This window comes from Bombus affinis, unplaced genomic scaffold (assembly GCF_024516045.1).
Source record: "Bombus affinis isolate iyBomAffi1 unplaced genomic scaffold, iyBomAffi1.2 ctg00000068.1, whole genome shotgun sequence".
Taxonomy (NCBI): Eukaryota; Metazoa; Arthropoda; class Insecta; order Hymenoptera; family Apidae; genus Bombus; species Bombus affinis.
Window position 1 is genome coordinate 1,892,208 of NW_026108822.1, and position 21,640 is coordinate 1,913,847.

General features: G+C 38.2%; 1 protein-coding gene across 1 annotated transcript; it reads left to right on the forward strand.

Moving 5' to 3' along the window:
• The first annotated feature begins 599 nt into the window (after positions 1-599).
• On the forward strand, positions 600-19,589 carry LOC126927024 (histone lysine acetyltransferase CREBBP-like). The gene is made up of 8 exons (XM_050743303.1): positions 600-626; positions 12,359-12,589; positions 12,668-12,787; positions 12,869-13,170; positions 13,473-13,883; positions 13,968-14,283; positions 14,374-14,788; positions 14,882-19,589. Exons 1-8 carry the CDS (start codon positions 600-602, stop codon positions 15,355-15,357), a joined length of 2,298 nt encoding a protein of 765 aa, XP_050599260.1. The 3' UTR covers positions 15,358-19,589.
• Positions 19,590-21,640: the final 2,051 nt, after the last annotated feature.

Below are 21,640 nucleotides of genomic sequence, written 5' to 3' on the forward strand. Positions count from 1 at the left end.
TGTTACTCCACATTTTCGACTTGTTTTCACACGTAAAATGACCTCCATGTCGATTATTCAGTCCCGTCCAGTCCGGAATTACCCACGTTCCGGTATGCTTGATAAATTTTCAAACTCAATTTTCTCGACAACCACGTCGAGAATGCAAAAATTTTTATGCTATATATATTTCATTTATATTTCCACGAAGAATCACGCGGTGCTTGCTTCTTCGTATCACTCGGCTCGGGCTCCGTACATCAAACTCGCACGTTGAACTATCTCCGCTATTTTTGTCTTTCTCATATCTATCTACATATTAAAACTACGCTGAGACAACTTCTTTTTCGTCTTTTCGAGTTTCCTTTGAAACAAGAAATAGAGATAATTTTTATTACGAAAGTCGATAACGTCGCTACGTTGTACTTGGCGTTTAATATCGAGTACTTATTACGAAGAAACTTGCTCGAGTCCTAAATGGGTCGTGTTGTTTTTCATTGGGGAAATTGATAAACGACGATGTGGAAGTAAAATAGTCGACAGGTCTCGTTCGTGCAACATCGCGACGATCGTTCAGACCACGCTGTTCTCGATACTGCAAACAACACGTGACGTCAAAAATGCATCGAATGCAAATTGGACAAATTGTGAATTTTAATAAATAAATAAAAAAAAAACCATTGGGCTGAACATCTGACAGCACAGGCGGTATGACCCATGTTGAACCATGTTGATCGAAACGACGAAAGGTCACGCGTTAGCCTGCGTTGACAAAACGGTGCCACTTGAGTGGAATCATGCGATTTCTCTTACCGTATCGTCGTTTGATCCTTCCGTCGATTCTAATGGAAAATTGAAATTTCATTTCTGTTGCTTCTTAACAACACGACATAACGAGAAATCGAACGACTCGTTGTTATTTCATTTCGCTCTATCTCCTCGTTTTATTTATACATCTTTCGAAAAGCTATCGTCGATAGCGTTTTTAAACAGTTAACCGCGTTTCATGAATTAAACAGGTCGAGAAAAATGTTAATCTCGGTGTGTTTCATCTGTCGTATAATATAAAACATTACCATTTACCATAAAAATTCCAAATTTTAGTAAGAAGCGCTAAGAATGTTATTTAGTGGTACGTTCGCTTTGTCAGTAAAACTGAAAAATTTGATTTGTTCCTTTGTTATATCGGTTATTCCCTGTACAACGTATTCCTTTTTATAAACTCAGTTGATTATTTTCACCGATATATCGGCAATGCCCGAATTGTTTACGCAATTTTGTCTGCTTGCAAATTGAGTGGATGTTTTACTGCGTGTGTCCGGTATTCCCCGATAACGATCGAAATATAATACAGAAAATATAATGCGATTCAGTTTTTTGGTCGAATGTGTGTTGAATAAATTATCGAATATGCAATTCCACGAACACGAGCTTCGAAAGTTGCTCCACCATCTACGAGTTCAACCGTAAAACCTACGCTTCCTATCAAAAAACATTTCCCCAATTTTATACCAGTTATATCATTGATCGGATCCACTTCACGTTGCTGGTGTTAGATTTGCCAAGTGCCACTTTGTGCGATATTCTGTTTCGAGAAATACCACACTGGGAGGATCCACTGAATTTCTTCTATCTTTTCACATTTTTCTTGTTTACGAATTTTGTTATTTTGTTACAATTTTAACATTTTATGTGGGAAATAATTCATTTTTTCGAAGAAAAATGTAAGCCATCGTCATTTTGGTTTAACGTCGTCGTAAAACTTCTAACAGGAACACGTAACACATTTTCTTTGTGTTCGACGTGTATACTCGTCGTCGCTTATTTTTATTTGCATTTTATTCACGTTGATTTCTAAAACTAAATTCCACGGTTAACTGGTTAACAGTACATCGCGCTTCGTGAATATTTCAATTCACTCTTCTATGCTAAGGAATCGCACGAGTCATCTGATGCGTCATTCGTCTATCATCTGACACGGACGAAGAAAGGAAGAATTTCTCGAGATTTTACGCAGAACGAAAATTTGTTTTTCGATATACGCTACAATTTTGTTTTTCTCATAGAGATTATACGAGAAAGTAAAATGTACTATTGTTCGTTTTATTCCGCGCGATTCTCAACTTTTATAATCTCGCGTAACGTAACAAAGCATTGCAAAAAGAAATAAAAAGGTGGAAAAGTAAAAACTGAAAAATATGTTGCACGTAGAAATTTCTTACGATTTCTCTTCAAACTTTGAAAATTTGGATTCAAATTAACGCGATATAGTATCATTTACATGTACAGTTTAGTTGATAACAAACTAACAGCAAACAAAGCAATGTTTATCGATGTTTTACGAAATTTATTTATTACACGACTTATATTTGTGTGACTTTTTCTTCGTAATTTCGTAATTGATTGTTATTCTGGGTGTTTAGATATTTTTCATTCTGTCCACAGTTTCCACTCGGTCGTATCTTCCTTTCGTTAACAAACTTTCTCGAGTTTGAGGAAAATATGAGAGAACCGTTACTTTATATGCAAGTTTCCTTCTTCGAACGTTAAAAGTTCGAAATTTTCTTCAAGCATCAGGAGTATTTTCATTTGTCGAAACGAGGACGAAATTGGGGTATAAAACTTGGCGAGCGCTGCAGCATCGAGAATTAATGATATTGTGCTTCAACTTAATTTATCGCCATGAAAATGCTGGTCTGCACTTAGTCGACCACGAACTTTTACTATTTCGGACTTTTTCCTCCTAATATTTTATATTGGGTTGGCAACTAAGTGGTTGCGGATTTTATCATTAGGTGGCACTGACAAAATCCGCAATCACTTAGTTGCCAACCCAATATTATCGTTCCATCTGAAACTTCTATTATTTAAAGCATCGTATTAAACCTTGTGTCCGAGTACAATGTTTCCAGTAATATTATACAGGTTGGTTGGTAACTGGTGGTACAAACGGAAAGGGGGTGATTCTACGCGAAAAAGAAGTCGAAAATATAGAATAAAAATTTTTCGTTTGAGGCTTCGTTTTCGAGAAAATCGACTTTGAATTTTCGCTCGGTACGCGTGCACTTTATCACGTCTCGTTATAACGGACCTCACTGTACATCGTTGTCTCGATGGATATTATCGCAGTTTAAGTTTGTTTTTGCCGTAACGGAAAATTAGGAATACATAATGAAATAACATGAAGTAATCATAAAGTTTATTGTTACAAAAATTGCTGAAAGTGTTGCCCATTCTGTCCAACACATACTTCTGCTCTTCTAATTAAATTTCTATGAACACTTTCTAACGCATTCGTTTGTTTTAAAGTATGAAAGGCTACAATAATCTTTTCTTTCAATTGCTCGAAAATAAAACCTCGAACGAAAAATTTTTATTCTATATTTTCGACTTCTTTTTTCGCGTAGAATCACCCCCTTCCCGCTTGTACCACCAGTTACCAACCACCCTGTATGTTGGGTTGTCCGGAAAGTGTCTTTCTTTCAAAGAGACGTCTTTTTCAACGACGCATCTTTATACAAACATAAAACCTAATCTGTCGAACATTGTGATCTTTAGTTTGATAAAACAAAACGGATCATAGGTAATTCGATAAAATAATATAAAACGGAAAATGTGCATCCATTATTTCCTTATGGAACGAAAGAAACTTTTCGGACTACCTAATAGTTTCGTATTGCCATAAACGGAGAAAATTCGAACTTTCTAAGTAACGTAAACTAAAACTCGAAATTCGTTAAAGTAAAATTGAGGAAAAATCAAATATTGTGCATAGTAACTTTCTAAATTTTTATGTACAATGTTCGTCGTAATAATATCAACGATAGAATATAATCAGAAGAGTACGCGTGCGATAAATTCGATCGTGCGTTTAAAAAGAAATAAATGAAAATTTCAATAAGAACGTAGTTGGCGATTTAATAGAATTTCAATAGAATTTCAATAATGGACAAGAATTTCGTTATTTGTCCGGTAACGTCGTTGTGTCCATTTTCGTAAAAGCCAGATTACGATTGCACGTTTTTCTCGATTCGAAGCTTCGTCGAGTTTAATCCGGCGACCGGTTTAGGCTACAGTATGTTTCAAATTTCCAGCCCTTTGTATGCAGAAAAATCATTCGACCCGATGAACCGCGTGAAATGTAGAAGTTCACTGATTCAGCGAACGAAAATAAATCGCATGTAATATTAAATCGATATCGTCGACCTGAGGGCGAACTTTCTCTTTGGAATCTCGTATCTTGGACACGTCGAATCAAACTTTCGAAATTCGATATTTCCACCGATTCAATGCTACTCGTATGACTTTGATATTTGTCGATACAGCCCGGTACACGTGTAACGACATTTGCGACTTCGACGCATGGAAAATCCGTCTCGCAAAATGTGCGCTAGCCTGTGCTGAGCTGGTGAATGATTGCCACGTTAGAACGAAGTAGCTTCAATAAATAATTGATATGCAGCGAAATAAAGAAAGTTGTGGCAAAGTAAAAATTTTAATGTAAATCTTTCGATGGATTCAAAGGCGTAATAAAAAAAGGTAATAAAAAGATTTCGAAGCAGAACTAGATTATTTGAAATTCTCTGACGAAAATGATACGATAGAAGGTCCTTTAGTGCGGAAATTACGTTACAGAATTTTTTCGAATGGAAAGAACACAATGTAGTTATTGATTTTGAAGAACGTTCCATAAAATATTGAGTTACTTAAGCTGCTTATATTTTGATTTTTGTAAATAAGCAAACGCGTATTGTTTATCATTTTATTGTTAACTTATTTATTCCATCTTTTCTATTATTCGTTATTTAATATTAAAAATTACACTTATTTTCTTAAAGTTGATTCATATAATTATCATGCTTTCCTTTATGAATTAATTGAATGTTAACGCGTCGCGTAATTTATAAGTATTAAGAAAAATCGTTTATTCGAGTACATTATTCACCTGGTGTAATGTCACTCTATTAAGAAGCACGAAAGAATATATTCTTGTTCGATTTATCACGAAAAATAAAATCTTGCACGTGTGTACAAGCTGTTGGTTTCATCCAAAAACTACGACGCATGGGATAGAGAAACAGATATATATGCAAATGCACGTAATATATAAGAGAAAAACGTATGTACGAGTCCATAAATCGAAGTACGAACTGAAGAGGGAAATTTAAATTTTATCGAAAATTCTACTTCTAATCGACGTCTGCGTAAGATACGAGGACTAGCTGTTGGCGAGATACGGAAGCAATTTGTAGGTTCGATTTTAACGTCTAATAACTTCCAATGGCTGTCTGATATCCGCACGGTAACATTTCCAACGAAATAACGAGAGCGATTCGCAAAAGAAAATATCGACTCGCAACATTCGTTCTGGGCACGTGCTGCGTGAGCGCGTCTGCGTAATCCGTTTTTAACGGGCGAAAAAGTCAGTGTTATTGCTAAAACGAACGTACTAGGAAAAAAGTAGCGAAGCGTAGAACTTTAAAAATAAAACAACATTTTTCCACGTTATATTCCTTCTGATATTTACGAAGCCTTCGTGTGCCAAAAGAATCTGACATTCTAATGTGACAATAAACAGGAAATCTTTTAAGCAAAAAGAAAAAAAAAATACATATATCTCGAGTTCTCATTGGGATTAGGGGCGTGTAACGAATCTTCATTTAGATTAACCATTGTTGTTATACGATATGGATAGTATTTACTGGTACCGACATGATTACAGTACCGATATGGTACAGAGTTTGACAAGTAACCGTGGCAATTAGATACTCGAGATGCCAATGACAATGATCTTAGGTTCAATAACGAATCCATGGTCAAAGGGATAACAAATACGTCTTCTTCCAAAGTCTAAGTCGTACTGAGCTTACTTGTCCACAATTCAAGTGTAACTCAACTTACTTGTCTACCATATAAGTAGAACTCAACTTACTTGTCTACAGTATAAGTAGAACTCCCTCAGTCCAAATGGAACTGCACTTATATACTCGTCTCTGTACCCCTCGGGTCAACTATATTTTTAAGGAGATCTATACAATTACTCCATAGCTTTGTTAGGTAAAAACGTCCATGCCATGACCGTGGCTACGTTTAGCGACCAGTTGTGTCACTTCGAGCCCAAGCCTACTGTCATAAATCTCGGGTAAACATAGTCGGATTAAATCATAAACAACTACTTCTGAGTTTTATTATTTAAGTGCAGCTATAATAAAAAGTCTAGACTAAAGTATTGGGGGTCTTCCCAAAAATTCCAAAAGAAAGGCCCCGATGTCCTTTTATCTCCAACATGTATATAGGAGAAATAAAATAGTATAGTAATTTTTTAATTGCACACTAAATTAGTATTAAATTCCATACGATATTTTCAAAGATCTTGTATCTTTGAATCTATCAGATTTGTTTTTAGATACAAAAGAAAATTAATAAAAATGTGACTTATTTTTATTCATTCTTTTGTACTGTTCGATCGTTCTCCACTATGATACGGTTTCAACGAAGAAACGTTTTATTTATGTTCAAGTGAGAATTTACCTAAATCAAGATGAGAAGCCCGAATGTGAATGTGACGGCAAACTATGGCGAGCTTCAAATCGTCATAGAGGAAAGCACATCGGGCGAAGAGGAAGAGGAAGGGCGAAGGAACGAGTCGCCTCCGCGTGGCATGGATAATGTATGTTTTTTTTTCTTTTTATTTATTAGAATATTTACAATCAATTCTCGTTGAGAATTTTCAGTAACTTAGTTTGGCGTGATACAATGACATGGATTATAATAGTTTTATATTGTTGGTTCTAGTAGAAACTAAGGATTTAATCTAGAGGGTATTTTCTTTTTAGTCTGCGGATCTGGTCCGTCGTGTCCAGTAGTTGGGTGACTAGTGGGTTGTGGTGGTTGTTGACTCTTGTGTTATATCTGCTTCTGAACTTGTGTATTTCATCTTTGACTGTAGGTATCTTGAGGTCGCGGTGGATTGTTTCGTTGGTAACATACCAGGGTGCATTTAATAGGGATCTTAGCGTTTTCGATTGGAAGCGTTGGAGTATTTCAATGTTGGAATTACTTGCTGTTCCCCATAGTTGGATTCCGTAGGTCCAGACAGGTTTTATTACGGCCTTGTAGAGGGTTATTTTGTTCTGTATGTTTAGTTTGGAGCGTCGGCCCGTGAGCCAATAGAATTTTCTTAGTTTTTCCTTTAATTGCTTTGATTTCTCTGAGATATGTTTTTTCCAAGTTAGCCTCCTGTCCAGGGTCATGCCCAGGTATTTTACGGAGTCCTTGCTTGGGATTATTGTGTTGTTAATGGTGACCTGGGGGCAGGTTTGTTTTCGGAGCGTGAAGGTTACATGAGAGGATTTTTTTTCGTTTATTTTGAAGCCCCATTTTTGGAACCACTTTTCCATGGTGTCGAGACTTCGCTGGAGAGTGGATGAGGCAATTGTCGGGTCTGCGTGGGTAGCTAATAGTGCTGTATCGTCGGCAAATGTTGCTATTGTTACCTCGTTTGATATAGGTAAGTCGGCAGTGTAGATGGAGAACAGTAGGGGTCCGAGGACACTACCTTGGGGTATGCCGGATTCTATTGGGAATGTTACGGAAGAGGCGCCTAGGCATTTAACTATGAATTGTCTGTTGGTTAGGTAGGATTTTAAGATGGAGTAGTATGGATGGGGTAGGATCTTTTTGATCTTGTAGAGTAGCCCCACATGCCATACTTTGTCGAATGCCTGTTGGATGTCTAAGAATACCGCTGAACAGTATTTTTTCTTTTCAAGGGTTTGGCTGATCATGTGGATTATGCAGTGGATTTGCTCTACTGTTGAGTGTTGTTTTCGGAAGCCGATTTGGTGGTCTGGGAGTGTTTTCAATTCTTCTAGGAGTGGGAGGAGACGATTCCTGAGCATTCTCTCGAATAGTTTAGACAGGGTAGGTAAAAGACTGATTGGGCGATAGGAGGTGGTTTCATATTTTGGTTTACCGGGTTTAGGGATGAGGGTGATTAGTGAGATTTTCCAAGCCTTGGAAAAGTGTTGAAGGCGGAGGATAGCGTTAAAGATTGATGCGACGAGTGCAATCCCTTTTATGGGAAGTTCCTTGATTGCTTTATTTCCTATTAGGTCGTGACCTGCTGCTTTCTTGGGGTTTGGCCGACTGATTGCTTGTATAATCTCTGCAGAAGTGATGGGCTCAATAGGAGGGGACATTTGGAAGGGAGTGTGCAGGTATTCGGTAACGTCTGCAGCAGCTACGGAGGAATGGAGTTTGAATACTTCAGACAAGTGTTTGGCAAATAGGTTGGCTTTTTCTATAAGGCTACGCGCCCATCCGCCTTGCGGGCGGCGGATTGGAGGTATTATTTGTGGGGGGCGCGTGAGTTTCCTGGAGGCCTTCCATAGTGAGTAGTTGGAGTCGGCTGTGGGGGACAAGCTGGCGAGATATTTGTGAAAACAGTCATTATTGTAGTTTTTTATGGTTTTGGATAGTTTTCTAGTTGCGTTGTTTAGTTTGCGTTTGTCCTCCGGTGTTCTATGGGTCTGCCATACTCTTCTTAGTCTACGTTTTTCTGCTATTTTTTTTAATATGTACTGGGGATATTCGTGTTTGCTGATGGACGTTATTGCCGGTGTGGAGAAGCGGATAGCGTTTATTATGCTCGTGTTTAGGTATTCCGTGGCTGCTTCGATTTCTTCGTTGGCTTTTAGTGAAGTTGAGGCTGAAGTTGTGTGTGTGAAGATTTCTCTAAAGAGCTGCCAGTTGGTGTGTTGGTTATGAATGGAGCCATTAGGTGTATTCTCGATGATAGTTGAACTGACTGTTACTATCACGGGGGAATGATCAGAGGAGAGATCAGCCGAGGAATTGATTTGGACGTGTCTTGACGAGATATTTTTAGTTATGATGAAATCAAGGAGATCGGGTATTTTGTTTGTGTCGGTGGGCCAGTGTGTGGGTTCGTATGTGGTAAGGTAGTTGAGGTTATTGGTTATTATGCTGTTGAGGAGGTTTTTACCTCTTACTGTAACTAGTCTGCTGCCCCATTGGGTGTGTTTGGCGTTGTAGTCTCCTCCGGCTATGAATCTATTGCCCAGGGTGTCCAGGAAGTTGTCGAAGTCTTCTTTGGCGATGGAGTGTCTGGGAGGGCAGTATACAGCTGAAGTGGTGATTGTACCATGACAGTCTTCTATTTCTACGTTTGTTGCTTGGAGGTAGTCTTTCTGGAATGGTGGAAGTTCGTAGTGCTTGATGTTTGATTTGATTATTATTCCGGTGCCGCCGTGGGCCTTTCCGCTGGGGTGTTGTGTGTGGTAGAAGTTGTAGCCGTGTATTTTGACGTAGTTTTTGTCGGTGAAGTGGGTTTCGGATATGAGCATCACATCGATTTGCTGTTGTTTTAAGAATAGTTCTAGTTCAAATTTGTGCTGAGCTAGACCGTTGGCGTTCCACAGAGCTATTCGCATTGGTTTTATTTTGCTTCTGTGCGTATGAATTTGTCCATGAAGAGTGTGAGTAGTGACAGCAAGTTGTTAATTTGCTCAGTTTGCTTCTCGATAAGTTTTTCGAGTCTGGTAAAGTTGTCTGTGTTTTGTGGGGTGGGAATTCTATTTTCTGTGTGTACAATGTGTGTTTTCGAGTTGTTTACGTTTCCTTGCGTTGCCTGCGCATAGGATACTGTTGGTGTAGTGAGTTTTTGGGGTTTAGGTTCTTGTATGGTTATGTCCTTGGGTCTCAGTTTTGGATACACTATATTATGTAGTGTTTGTAGGCTGAGCATCCTTTGTAGTTCGCAGGATGCTCTCCTTGACAGTGGATACACTTGGCGGGGGTTTCCGGGGATTTAGTGCATTGGTCAGTGGGGTGATTACCTGCACATTTTACGCACCGGAAGTTGTGATTGCAGTATTTCTGCGTGTGGCCGTACCTTTGGCACCTCTTGCATTGTATTATTTCTTTCTTTACAAGAGGTGGCTCGAACTTAACTATGGAGTTCATCAGCCGATTGATATTGTAGATTTCTTTATTGTTTGTTTTTTGTTTTAGGTCTATAAAAAATAAGGATAGTGGGTTTTTTGTGATTCTATGCCTAATGTTACTGATGTTAGTTACTTCGTGGCCGTGATTTGACAATTCGCATTTTAGTTCGTCTAGATCGACTGAGTGATGGATATTGCGTAGCACCACTCGAAATGGTCTTTCTTGTTTGAGCTGGTATGTGTGGAATTTAGCGTTTAACGTTTTTAATAGCTTGGTTAACTTTCTATAGGCGTCTGGGTGGGTCGGCAGTATTTTCACGTGGTTGTTGTTAATCTTTAACTTGTAGTCCTCTTTGCTGATGTCTTTTTCGATAGTCTTAATCATTGACTGTATGTCGATTATGTCGTTAATGAATATCGGTGGGGGAGGGGGAATTCTTTGAGTATGGAGATTATTTACCTTTTCGGTTGTAATCATGGAGTCTTCCGTGGACTCCAGTATTGAAAATCTATTGTAGGTGGTCACCTGGCTGGCTGATGGTTTAGTTTGACTCTTGTTTACATTTGTCTTGGTTGGTTCGAGCTTTCGTTTTTTCGTGTGATGGTCGTTTACCAGGATAGATGTGTTGCCCTCTTGCCACGGGGGAGGAAAAATGGCGGTGTTATAATTTAGCTCCGGGGAGCCTGTTGGGAATGATAGAGCCATCATCGAGCTAGTTAATTCAGTGTGAAAGAACTAGTCGAGAGGCTGTTAACCCCTGGCTAGGTTAGTTGGATTCGCTTTCGACAGATGGGCGTCACGTGGAATTTTGTGAACTTCACAGGGCACTGGACACACGTCTGCACGTCTCGGCACTCAGCAGCAACTGGATGGTCACGTGCTGCTTTGTGAACATTGCCGGGCACTGGACACACGTCTGCACGCCTCGGCACTCACGAACGAACCGGATAATGTATGTGATAATGTATTTTTAGTGTATCCTGTTAGCTTAACAAAACATAACGTTGTTCAACGTTTGCATAATATATTTAAAGAAAAAGATTGATCGTACTTTCTGATCTGAAAAAATAGCTCTGTTTATACATTATACATTATACATGTGTATGGGAATTAACTAGTGTCTATATAGTTTCACACTGACAAAATAGTTTCGAGTTACTTAAAAATAGTTGCTTGATTCAAGCAACTGTACGCGTTAACAAAATAGTTTCAAGTAACTTGAAAATAGTTGCTTGATTCAGGTAACTTGACCAATCTGAATCATCATAAAAACTTGGAAGGATATTTCAAGCAAAATTACAGATTCACATTGGTAAAATAATAGGTTCACATTGACAAAATGGTTTCGAATTGCTTGAATTCAAATCGTTTGACGAAGCAACATGACTAATCTGAATAGTTTAATTGTCATCTTTATCCAAGACTCGCATAGTCAATCGAGCCATTCGGAAATCACATTGACCAACTCCAAAATTGAAAAGTAGAGAAAAGTAATTACAAGTATCGCAAGTGGTGAGACAATATGCGATAAAAATGAAAAGATGAGCGTGGCATTAAGCTCTAAGGAACTAGAGGTTTTGTGAGAATCAATCGTGTACTTGGACGATGAAATTGCGAAATTGTGAGATTGTCCAAAGATGAAGTTGGTCAATTTGACTTTCGCCAGGCTCGATCGTCACTACGACAGTTCTCGCGTATCGAAACTATCTTGATGTTTGTGTGGACAGGTGAGACGAATGAGCGATCGTGGCGGAGAAGGATCGGGACATTCGGTCGTTACGATGGAAGCAGAGCTACCGACTTTGTTTCGCCGTCGCGAATCAGTCGCCTGTTTTCCTTTTGGAGGCGTGACTAGAATATTACCAACTCGGCGAGACCCAGCGTCCAGAATGTCCGCACCACCGAGCGGTAGAAGAAATACGCACTATCTTCGGTTGGACATTATGGACGACATCGCATACCTAAGAGCGAGGGAGGTAAGGATCTTTCGTTTATTTTTGTTGAAGTGATCACCACTTCTAGGAAAACTCCACATCTGGTCTTTTTAGCTTTCTCAAGCGCTGAAGCCATCGACAGCATATAGACAAAGGAATAGCAGGGAGGCAGACCCAATACGGTAGACAGGCGACGTTGGCTTCGGGGTTCTCAGTCATAAAGTAACACTGCTAGCGGGCGGATCTGGACCAGCTCAAATTGTATTCCTGTATTTCATTATTAAGTCAAATATATACTTTGTATCTTACACTTTATCCACACGTTTTTCTCTCTTCTCAACAGGTTATGGGCCCAGGGCCATATATAATATAATGGGATGTAATATTAGCAGTAAGTATTTAGGATTAATTTATATTTATTATTTTTTTTAATAATCGAATCGTATTCTTACGTTTGAAAATAATGCACGTTTTAGCCTATTCAAGATCCTGATCCAGTTATTAATTGTGACCTTATGGATGGCCGCGATGCTTTCCTTACAATGGCTAGAGAAAGACATTATGAATTCTTTTCCTTAAGGCGCGCGAAATTTAGTTCTATGTCTATGCTATACGAATTGCACAATCAAGGTCAAGACAAGTTTGTCTATACTTGCAATAATTGTAAGAGCCATGTAGAAACAAGATATCATTGTACGGTTTGTGATGTAAGTATTAAAACAATCATCTGTAAACATGTATCATCCAATTTTCAAACAATCTAATGTTATTATTTATTATGCTAGGATTTTGATCTGTGTATAAGCTGTAAAGAAAAAGACGGTCATCCTCATCATATGGAAAAACTTGGTTTAGATTTGGATGATGGTTCATCGCCGGCCGATGCTAAACAAGCTAATCCACAGGTAAAAATATATTTTTATTAACTGAATATATTAATAATTTTGCTATGAATATTTATAATAAATATTTTTATTTTATAATAGGAGGCGCGTAAACTTTCAATTCAAAGATGTATTCAATCGTTGGTGCACGCGTGCCAATGTAGAGATGCTAACTGTCGTTTAACAAGTTGTCAAAAGATGAAGAGAGTAGTAACGCATACTAAAGTTTGCAAACGAAAAACGAACGGTGGCTGTCCAACCTGTAAACAATTAATAGCGTTGTGCTGTTATCATGCTAAACACTGCCAAGAGACTAAATGTCTTGTTCCATTCTGTTCGAACATCAAACATAAGCTGAAACAACAACAGCTTCAACAGCGGCTACAGCAAGCGCAGTTGTTAAGGTAAATACGTCAGTAGTAGTGGTAGTGGTAGTAGTAGTAGTAGTAGTAGTAGTAGTAGTAGCAGTAGCAGTAGTAGTAGTAGTAGTAGTAGTAGTAGTAGTAGTAATAGTAGTATTAGTAGTAATAGTAATAATAATAATAATAATAATAATAATAATAATAATAATAATAATAATAATAATAATAATAATAATAATAACAACAGCAGCAACGTTAGAATAATAATTTCCAAAGATAACTAGGTGTATGTATATCCTATGTATATAAGTTAGGTGTATATCTTTCTTTTTAATGTGTTTCAGGAGACGAATGGCTGCAATGAATAGCAGACCCACAGGTCCAGTGGGAGCGATGCAATCCGGACAACAGAGTTCAAATGTTACTATGACCACAGGTGTTGCTATGAAACCAGGTGTCAGTCCTACCAATTTACCTTCGCCACATCAACCTGGAATAGGATTGAAACCTGAAACTCAAACGCCACCTGCTCACGTTCTCCAAGTTGTTAAGCAAGTACAAGAAGAAGCTGCACGGCAACAAGTACCGCATGGTTATGGTAAAGTAACGCCAGGTGGTGGAGTTGGTGCTGGAGTTGGCGTAGGAGGACAAACAGGTGGCGTAATGCCACCACCTCCTATGCAACGTCCAATGCCTGTACAAATGCCAAATCCTGGCGGTACACATCTTATTCCAATGGATCAATGGACAGCAAGGTGAGTTATTGAATATAATAATTAAAATACCGTACACATATATGTATATAAAAAGAGGTATTAAAGCTACACCTTTATTTACAGTAGGTATCAGCCAAGTGCACTGATGCAACAGAATCCTGGTTTGAGACAGCAAACGCCGCAACAGTTAATGCAACAGCAGCAACAACATCAAGGGCTGCCAGCAATAGCTATGGGAGGACAGATGCCTAGGCAAGCTGGAGTTCTCGGTGGTCCGGTTAATCAAGTTGGTCCTCAAACTCAAAGCAACATGCACAAGCATGTATTGCAGCAACTTATGCAAACTCTAAAGAATCCCCATACTCCTGAACAACAAAACCAAATACTTCAAATACTCAAAAGCAATCCACCGATTATGGCTGCTTTTATCAAACAACGGGTATGACGATTAATTTCTTCTATATTATTTGTCTGCTGACATTTTCGATTTTAATAATTTCTATTACCATATAATTTTTTAAATTAATAGGCACTCGCTCTAAATCAACAACAAAGTGGTCAATACGGTGGAGGAGTGGGCGGACCTTTGGGTCCTAATCAGCCGCAGCAACAACCTGCTCTGCAGCATATAATGTCTCAGCAGCAGCAGCACCACCACCACCACCACCACCAACAACAACAACAACAGCAAGGCAGAATGCAAATACAGGCAATGCTAAATCAACAGCAGCAACAACAGCAGCAACAGCAGCAACCTGTTCAACAGCAACCACCACAATGGTATAAACAGCAAATGCTAGTATTGCAAAGGCACCAGCACCCGTCGCAGCAGCAACAACACCCGCAGCAGCAGCAACAGCAGCAGCAACAACAACAACAACAATTTACACAACCACCAGCACCGCCTTACGGTCAACAGCGACATATAAGGCCGCCCCTTCTCGGTAAGAATTATTTAATTCTGGAGAAAACGAGATTCGTCGAGCCGCTTGGTTCGTGGTCTAACGCTTGCCACGATTCCGCGTATTCTTCTCCAGGTTATGGTGGCTTTAGCGAACAAGGATACGGTCAACCTGGCTTAAAACCAACACCACCTCCGGTACCTTCTCCGCAAGGTGTGATGGGGCCTCCAGGGATTTCTGTACAGCAACAATTAATGCAGTCCGTTCGATCTCCACCGCCAATTCGTTCTCCTCAACCAAATCCTTCCCCACGACCGGTTCCTTCTCCACGTAATCAGCCAGTTCCTTCTCCTCGATCAGGGCCGGTGCCATCGCCTCATCACCATCCACCTCATGGTACACCAACACATTCACCGGCTCATGAACTCGGTGGGCCAAGTGAAATGATGCTTTCGCAGCTGAGTGGTGGAACTGGTGCACCGACTGGTCACCCGGGTACCATGCCACATCATCCATCTCCAGTTCCACCACCCACTAGTGGCACAGACTCGAGTGAAGTGACGCCCATGACGCCACAAGATCAACTTTCAAAATTTGTCGAAGGATTGTAGTGACTATTAGTGAAGTCGGTTAACACGAGTGACTATGTTAGTGGGCGAACGATGATCTTGCATCGTATGTCAACCGTTTAGAAAGAACGGTCGCTGTTCCACCTCTCTGTCATGAGAACAGAGAGAGTAACTTCCATCCGTTCTGCGTTCCTAGCTTCGTGGAGATCAGGTACAACTACTTACGTCCGGTACACTGACCAAGTGCTGATGTTCAGAGACGGGTCAGAGTACCACTGGTGCGACCAAATTAATCCCGGATGACGCGTTTCCTTTTTCTATCTCCGAGTTAAGGTGCAGGAGCGATACAGCGTGTTGTGGTGCTGCTTAGATGCTCCGCGAAGATTCTACAGCTGGCTCAATGGACATTTGAACTTACGTTATTGTATTCTCGTATCTCAACCTCGGCTCCCCAATTGCGAACCAGTGGAACGACGAGAAACAATTAATTTGAAACTATACACACATGAAATCAAGAGAGACTATTAATACTTTATCCCCTAATACACATACATATACAAAAGAAACACACACTATGTCTCTGCCCAAACTTTTATTCCCCTTACACATGACTTTTTCATCTATATCACCTTCCCTCGCTGCTGCTCGTGCAGGCTGAGTGAAATCGTACAAATGTGTTGTGTATACTTAACGTTAATTAATAATTAATAGTTCAAATATTATTAGCGTAGCGATTATATGCAGTTATTATATACCACTATTATTATTATCGTGACAAGATGCAAAGTATATAACAAGAAAAAAAAACGAACTGTATGAAAATGGAAAGATATTGAAAAAGAAATCAACAACATTGTATGTAAGGAAGGGAGAAAAGAATTTAGTGGAAAGTTAAGTAATGTTAACTTAGGTTAATTTGTTATTAAGAGATCGCAACGGTTGCCGAAGGTTGTGCCGAAACCTTAGCACCATTAAATTTTATGGATCATTCTGAAATTAACCTTCAAAATAATCTGCTAAATTGTCCTATGGGAAAGAAACCTAATAACAGGACAGGCGAGACAACGCGGATTAACGGTGTCGCAACCAAAAAGTAGAAATTCACAAGCTTACTAATGGGAGGATTTATAAATCGTGTTAATTTTGACAACAAAAGTTTTTCAAACCGAGGGTCCAACATGTACAGTTCAATCAAAATATGTAGCTACGAAGCGTAATCGAAAAGGACCCTCGCATGAAAATCGTTCTGTACATACTATACTATTATTACGATAATAATAACGATTATTATTAATTTCCCTGTCTATTATGAATTTATTATTATTATTATTATTGCTATTATATATAATTCTTATTGATTCTTAATTATTATAATTACTATTATTACTCTACTACTACTACTATTATTATTAATAATATTATTTTTATTATTATTCTTCTTATTATTATTACCATTATTACTATTAATATTATCACGAAAGAAAAATTCAAAACATATAAGTATAGTGTTAATATTCGGGAAAAAAGCGAGAAAGGGATCCACACACACGCGTTATAATTATAATAGGATATCTCTGTGCACGATAAACCCGAGAAAAGGAAATACAAATACAGATACAAGTACACATACATACCGAAGTATGTGACTATGCCAGTGCTGTATCATAGTAAACTGTAAGTGTAACTTTTCCTCTCTCTTTTTTCTTCGATACCTATTTAAATGACTAGTTGGTAACGAATGATGCGTGAAGGTGTACTTCTGAAGTCCGTTTCGTCGGATATTTTTTAAATACACGATGTACAATGTAGCCACCATGTAACCAAGCTATAACCGATTTAATCATAATCAGAATCATTAATGGCACATGCAACCGGTGTAAGATTCATATTTAAACGTGGCGTTTCCGTCGACGAAAGCGCGGTCCGATTCGAAACAAAAAGCCAGAGAAATCATGACCCGTTTGAGAGACACGTTACCTCTTGAAAAATGTATTTGACTCATTCTGATACATTTATCATCAGATATATCTATATACATATAACATCGTACATTTCCATTTGTCTTATATACATCGGTACCCTTTGAATTCGTTATAAAAGAAGGCAAAAAGCATTTTTCTTTTTTTTTTATAAAAATAAAGAAAGAATCTAACGAACGATTGGCGAATGTTTTTTGCCTTGAAAATTTTAATCGCGGGGTTGGACGGGGGTAAGTTTAACGAGAATGGTTCGTTTAAGATAACCGGTTTTCTTTCACTCAATTAAGTTCCAAATTCGAAAGATCGCTTTTTGTTATTTTTAGACTATTTTAAATTCTTTTATAAATCGGTTAATGTGAATCGTCAATCGATTCCGAAACATTCCTTTTGTTATGTATTCTCTTTCTCGCCCTTTCTTTCCTCCATCCACCGGTTTTTCTCTACGTCCTTCGTCCCTCGGACTAGTTTTATAGAAAGAACGTCGTAGATTCGTCTTTCCAAGATCGTCATATAAAAGGACAAAAAGAAAGAGAAAAAAAGATAATTATGTAGAATTATGTGATAGCAGTTAAATCGAGCGGGTCAACTATAAATCGGTTGAGAAACAAATCTTGTCGTGCGTCTGAAATTTCTAAAAGTGAGATGAAAACGATAAGAAACAGAGTAATACAAAGAACAAAAAATAACAATCTACGAAATGCGGATGGTTATCGACTGTAGATTTAAGTAAACGATTTTACTAGTAAAAAGAATAAACGTAACGACGAAGACCCAAAAGTATTTGGCTTAGTATGGCTGTGTTTAGGGCAGTGTTGTAAATCTGAAAGTGGTATACCTTTTTTGGTAGTAAACTCTTTAAGAGCGAACAATCGAACGCTATTGTGTACCAATCCGACGATCGCGATCTACACGAGTCATTTTATCGTTTGATTTTATTAATAATTAATTACTAACGAAGATGACACAATTGCTAAGAATCGGCGTTCATTTGCGAACGAATCGTAAAAATACGATATGTGATGGGTGTGTGTGTGTGCAACAGATATAAAGAAAAATGAGTTTTCTCTTTCTGAAGATAGTTCGAGCACATAATTGCGAGTGTAAAAATGGGTCTTAGTGTGTTCGAACATCGAGAAAGAGATGGATTGTAGATTCGCGAAAGATTACTTCCGTAGATGATAAAAAATAAAAAGAAAGAAACGAATGAAACGGAAGCGGTTTGCACGTCGGATTTGTTGGCACGTCAGCGTTCGTGGACAATTTATTATTGTAACGAAAAGTGAACGATACAACACTATATATATATTATATATGTACTATATATACTATATATGTATTACATATATTATATATATATACTATATGTATTATATATATATAATACATATACTATATATGTATTATACGATTTGTTTTTCTTTTTATATTATCAAACACAATATAGGTCGCGGTTATATCATGATGGAGTAAACGTTAATTAATTAATTAATTAATTAATTAATTATTCGATAGACGATAATTGCAAACAAAACTATGGAATATAATTATTATTATTACGCTATTATTATTGAAATACCAACTATAGAGTACTACTTTTTATTATGACATTTCGTAACTAGTGAATTGATTATCTAATTAAAGATTAATGAGACGCAAGTGTAACATTTATCCCCCTCGCTCCTCCCAGGTAAAAAAAGAAAGAACTCACACCGTTCTTCATCCCAGTCTCTTTTTCTTTTCCTAAGGAAAAAAGTCTCGAGAGGGACAATGAGAATTTTCTCTCGATACAGCCCCTCGAATCCTGATCCAACACTGCATCGGTCACGATAAATGTACAATATTTAATATAATGCGCTTTCCTTTATTTATTTTTGTCGGTGGGATTCACGTCGTTCTCGCTAAACGAGACAAACGGAAATGGAATGAAAAGATACTGTCACCGTCGCCATTCAGATACCTTTTTGTATCCCCTGGTGTAAAGACCGTTCGCAGAGTGACTTCGGAAAAACTTTAGTTAACGTCTTGTTTGCCCCCGTGTTCGCTATTCATTTTGTAAACGCGTTTTGTAAAATATATATGTTCGGTTTAGATGTGTGAAAGTTAGCCTCACGATATCCACTCGGAGAGGGGAAAGTGAATTTAGGTTTTTGCTACAGTTTTGTACTCTTGGACGTAAAAAAGACTTCGTTTTTCTCTTAACGATTTGTAACGTAGATAAGAATACTGTATGTTGATGTTCATGAATATTTAACCGAATATTGTTATATTATTATTAAAAAAGAAGTTTTAAAAATACATTCCATTTTTATTTTTCTCTCAGCTCAGGTTATATATGTACATACGTGTATCTGTTCTGCCGCGCAACACATCTGCACGCCATCCCGCGCGGCTTGCCAACCAACGGTCTACGTGTCGTCCTTCGAACACTCCATAGGCCCAAGTACCCACCATAAAGTTGCAATTCTAGCCGCATTGTTCGCACACATGGTCTAAGCACATCTGTTTGCCAAAAAAGACTTTCTAATTCCAGAAGTGTTTTCAGCTGGTTTTTTAGAAAGGTCCTTGGGTTTATTACGTGCTCCTAAGAATTACGGAGAAAGCGAATAGCTAGCCAAGAAAACAATCAGGTTTCCCCATGAACAAGGTCATCTATCAACCACGATGGTAGGAGACATTCTCCCCATCCCTTCAAGCATCCGCGTAGGGCAAAACCAATCGACATCGCGGATTATTACCCTCACTTTCTTAACGAAACGTGTAAACAACGAATCCGCGTTCGTCATGCAAAAGGGCACACCCACATTGAACTTTCTTCCGTCTCAACGTTAGAGCGCCAAGTTAGTCAAAGATCTAACGCCGAACTTCTAACATTAAGTCTAATACCGTGCAGCGTGATAAGTTATTAAGTGTTTATGTCTATTCAATCGTGTATACTAAGTGTTGAAAATATATATTTTAACTCTGTGAGCCACAGTGTTATCATACCTGAATCACCCCTATTATCTTAATCGAAATACGGGGATCGAACTATTCGTGGTGTCGATCATTCTAATCGTAACGGGAATTTACGACTCCCGTTGACGCGTATTCTAACGACCGCGTCTCCCCGCGATAGCTCGAAAATACAGTATCGAAAGACCAAAATCCTTCTTAAGAAGTATTTCTTATCGATAGTATTTATATAATCGCGAAAGAGTTACTAAGAAGGAAACGAATTATTTTTATCTTATCTTCCGAACAGAGACGAATCTTCTTATCCGTATACATCGAAACACTTTGAATTCTTTGTCACATTGCGCGTGTATCCCTTAATAAAGTACATATTTCAATACTCACAATGTGAACAACTAAAGTTTTTCTGTTAACTCTGTTATATTTGCCACTTTACTTGCTCTCACTTGCTACTACTCGTCTGTTCAGCAACTTCGCTTCGAACAATCGTTCGATTTTAATGTTTGTATATTTATTTAAAATTATTCGTTTCTCACCACGTGCACGATATATGGTCTCTTTCTAACTTTTTTCGAAACTTAGCCTCTTCTTACGTATCATTCGTATATTTTACACGATATTTGTACATAGAATTTCATTAACAAGATATAGCATTCAAACGCGTATGTACCCTTGTCTCGACCTGTCGACAAGTTGTACGGATTTTCAATTAGACGAGGACTTATATTTTAGTTCCATCGGATGGCAGAAAAATAAAGAAAAAGGAAGAACCAAAGTACAGTGCGACCTTCTGGCTTTCAAGGACTCCTAGGTTTTCACTGTCTTAACTTAAAATGGGACTAAAGTATGCAACGAACGCAACGCGTGTTTTCCTTCTATTTTCTCACCCTATTTATTCTTCTTGCGTTCGCCGAATCTCCTTTCCTTAGGTGTAAGGACTAATCATTTATCCGATTACAGCGCATAACGTAACAACGTAAACGAAACTGGCACGTAAGAATTATACATATACGTGTATATATTTATACATACTTACCATTAACACAATATGAAAAATCTGACGAAATAAAGTTTACGTATAATTATTTGAATACTGGACATTGTACCTGTGTGCTCTCAGACACCTTTCTCGCGATCATTTCACGTTTCAACTTCTGAATCCTGTCACGATCTGTGGATTCCCGTTCGAGCGCAGTCTTATTTATACATAACATGTCGTTCGTTTCGTTGTCCTTTGTGTACACAAACGTATTTAGATGTACATTTCTTGCAAAGAGTTGTTCGCGAGGATTCGTCAATATTCTAAAAGTCAGTAATGAAGGCAGTATGATGGTAACACATCGAATTAAATCAAATCGGAACACAGGCTTTTGTACGATTTCGTGAGGATTTCC

What these genes read in the sequence shown, in the direction of transcription:
- LOC126927024 (XM_050743303.1), top strand. Translation starts at nt 600, where the DNA reads ATGCATCGAATGCAAATTGGACAAATT. An exon ending in ATCATTGTACGGTTTGTGAT is followed by an intron (nt 12,590 to 12,667) that starts GTAAGTATTAAA and finishes TTATTATGCTAG; the next exon opens with GATTTTGATCTGTGTATAAG. An exon ending in CAGCAAGCGCAGTTGTTAAG is followed by an intron (nt 13,171 to 13,472) that starts GTAAATACGTCA and finishes AATGTGTTTCAG; the next exon opens with GAGACGAATGGCTGCAATGA.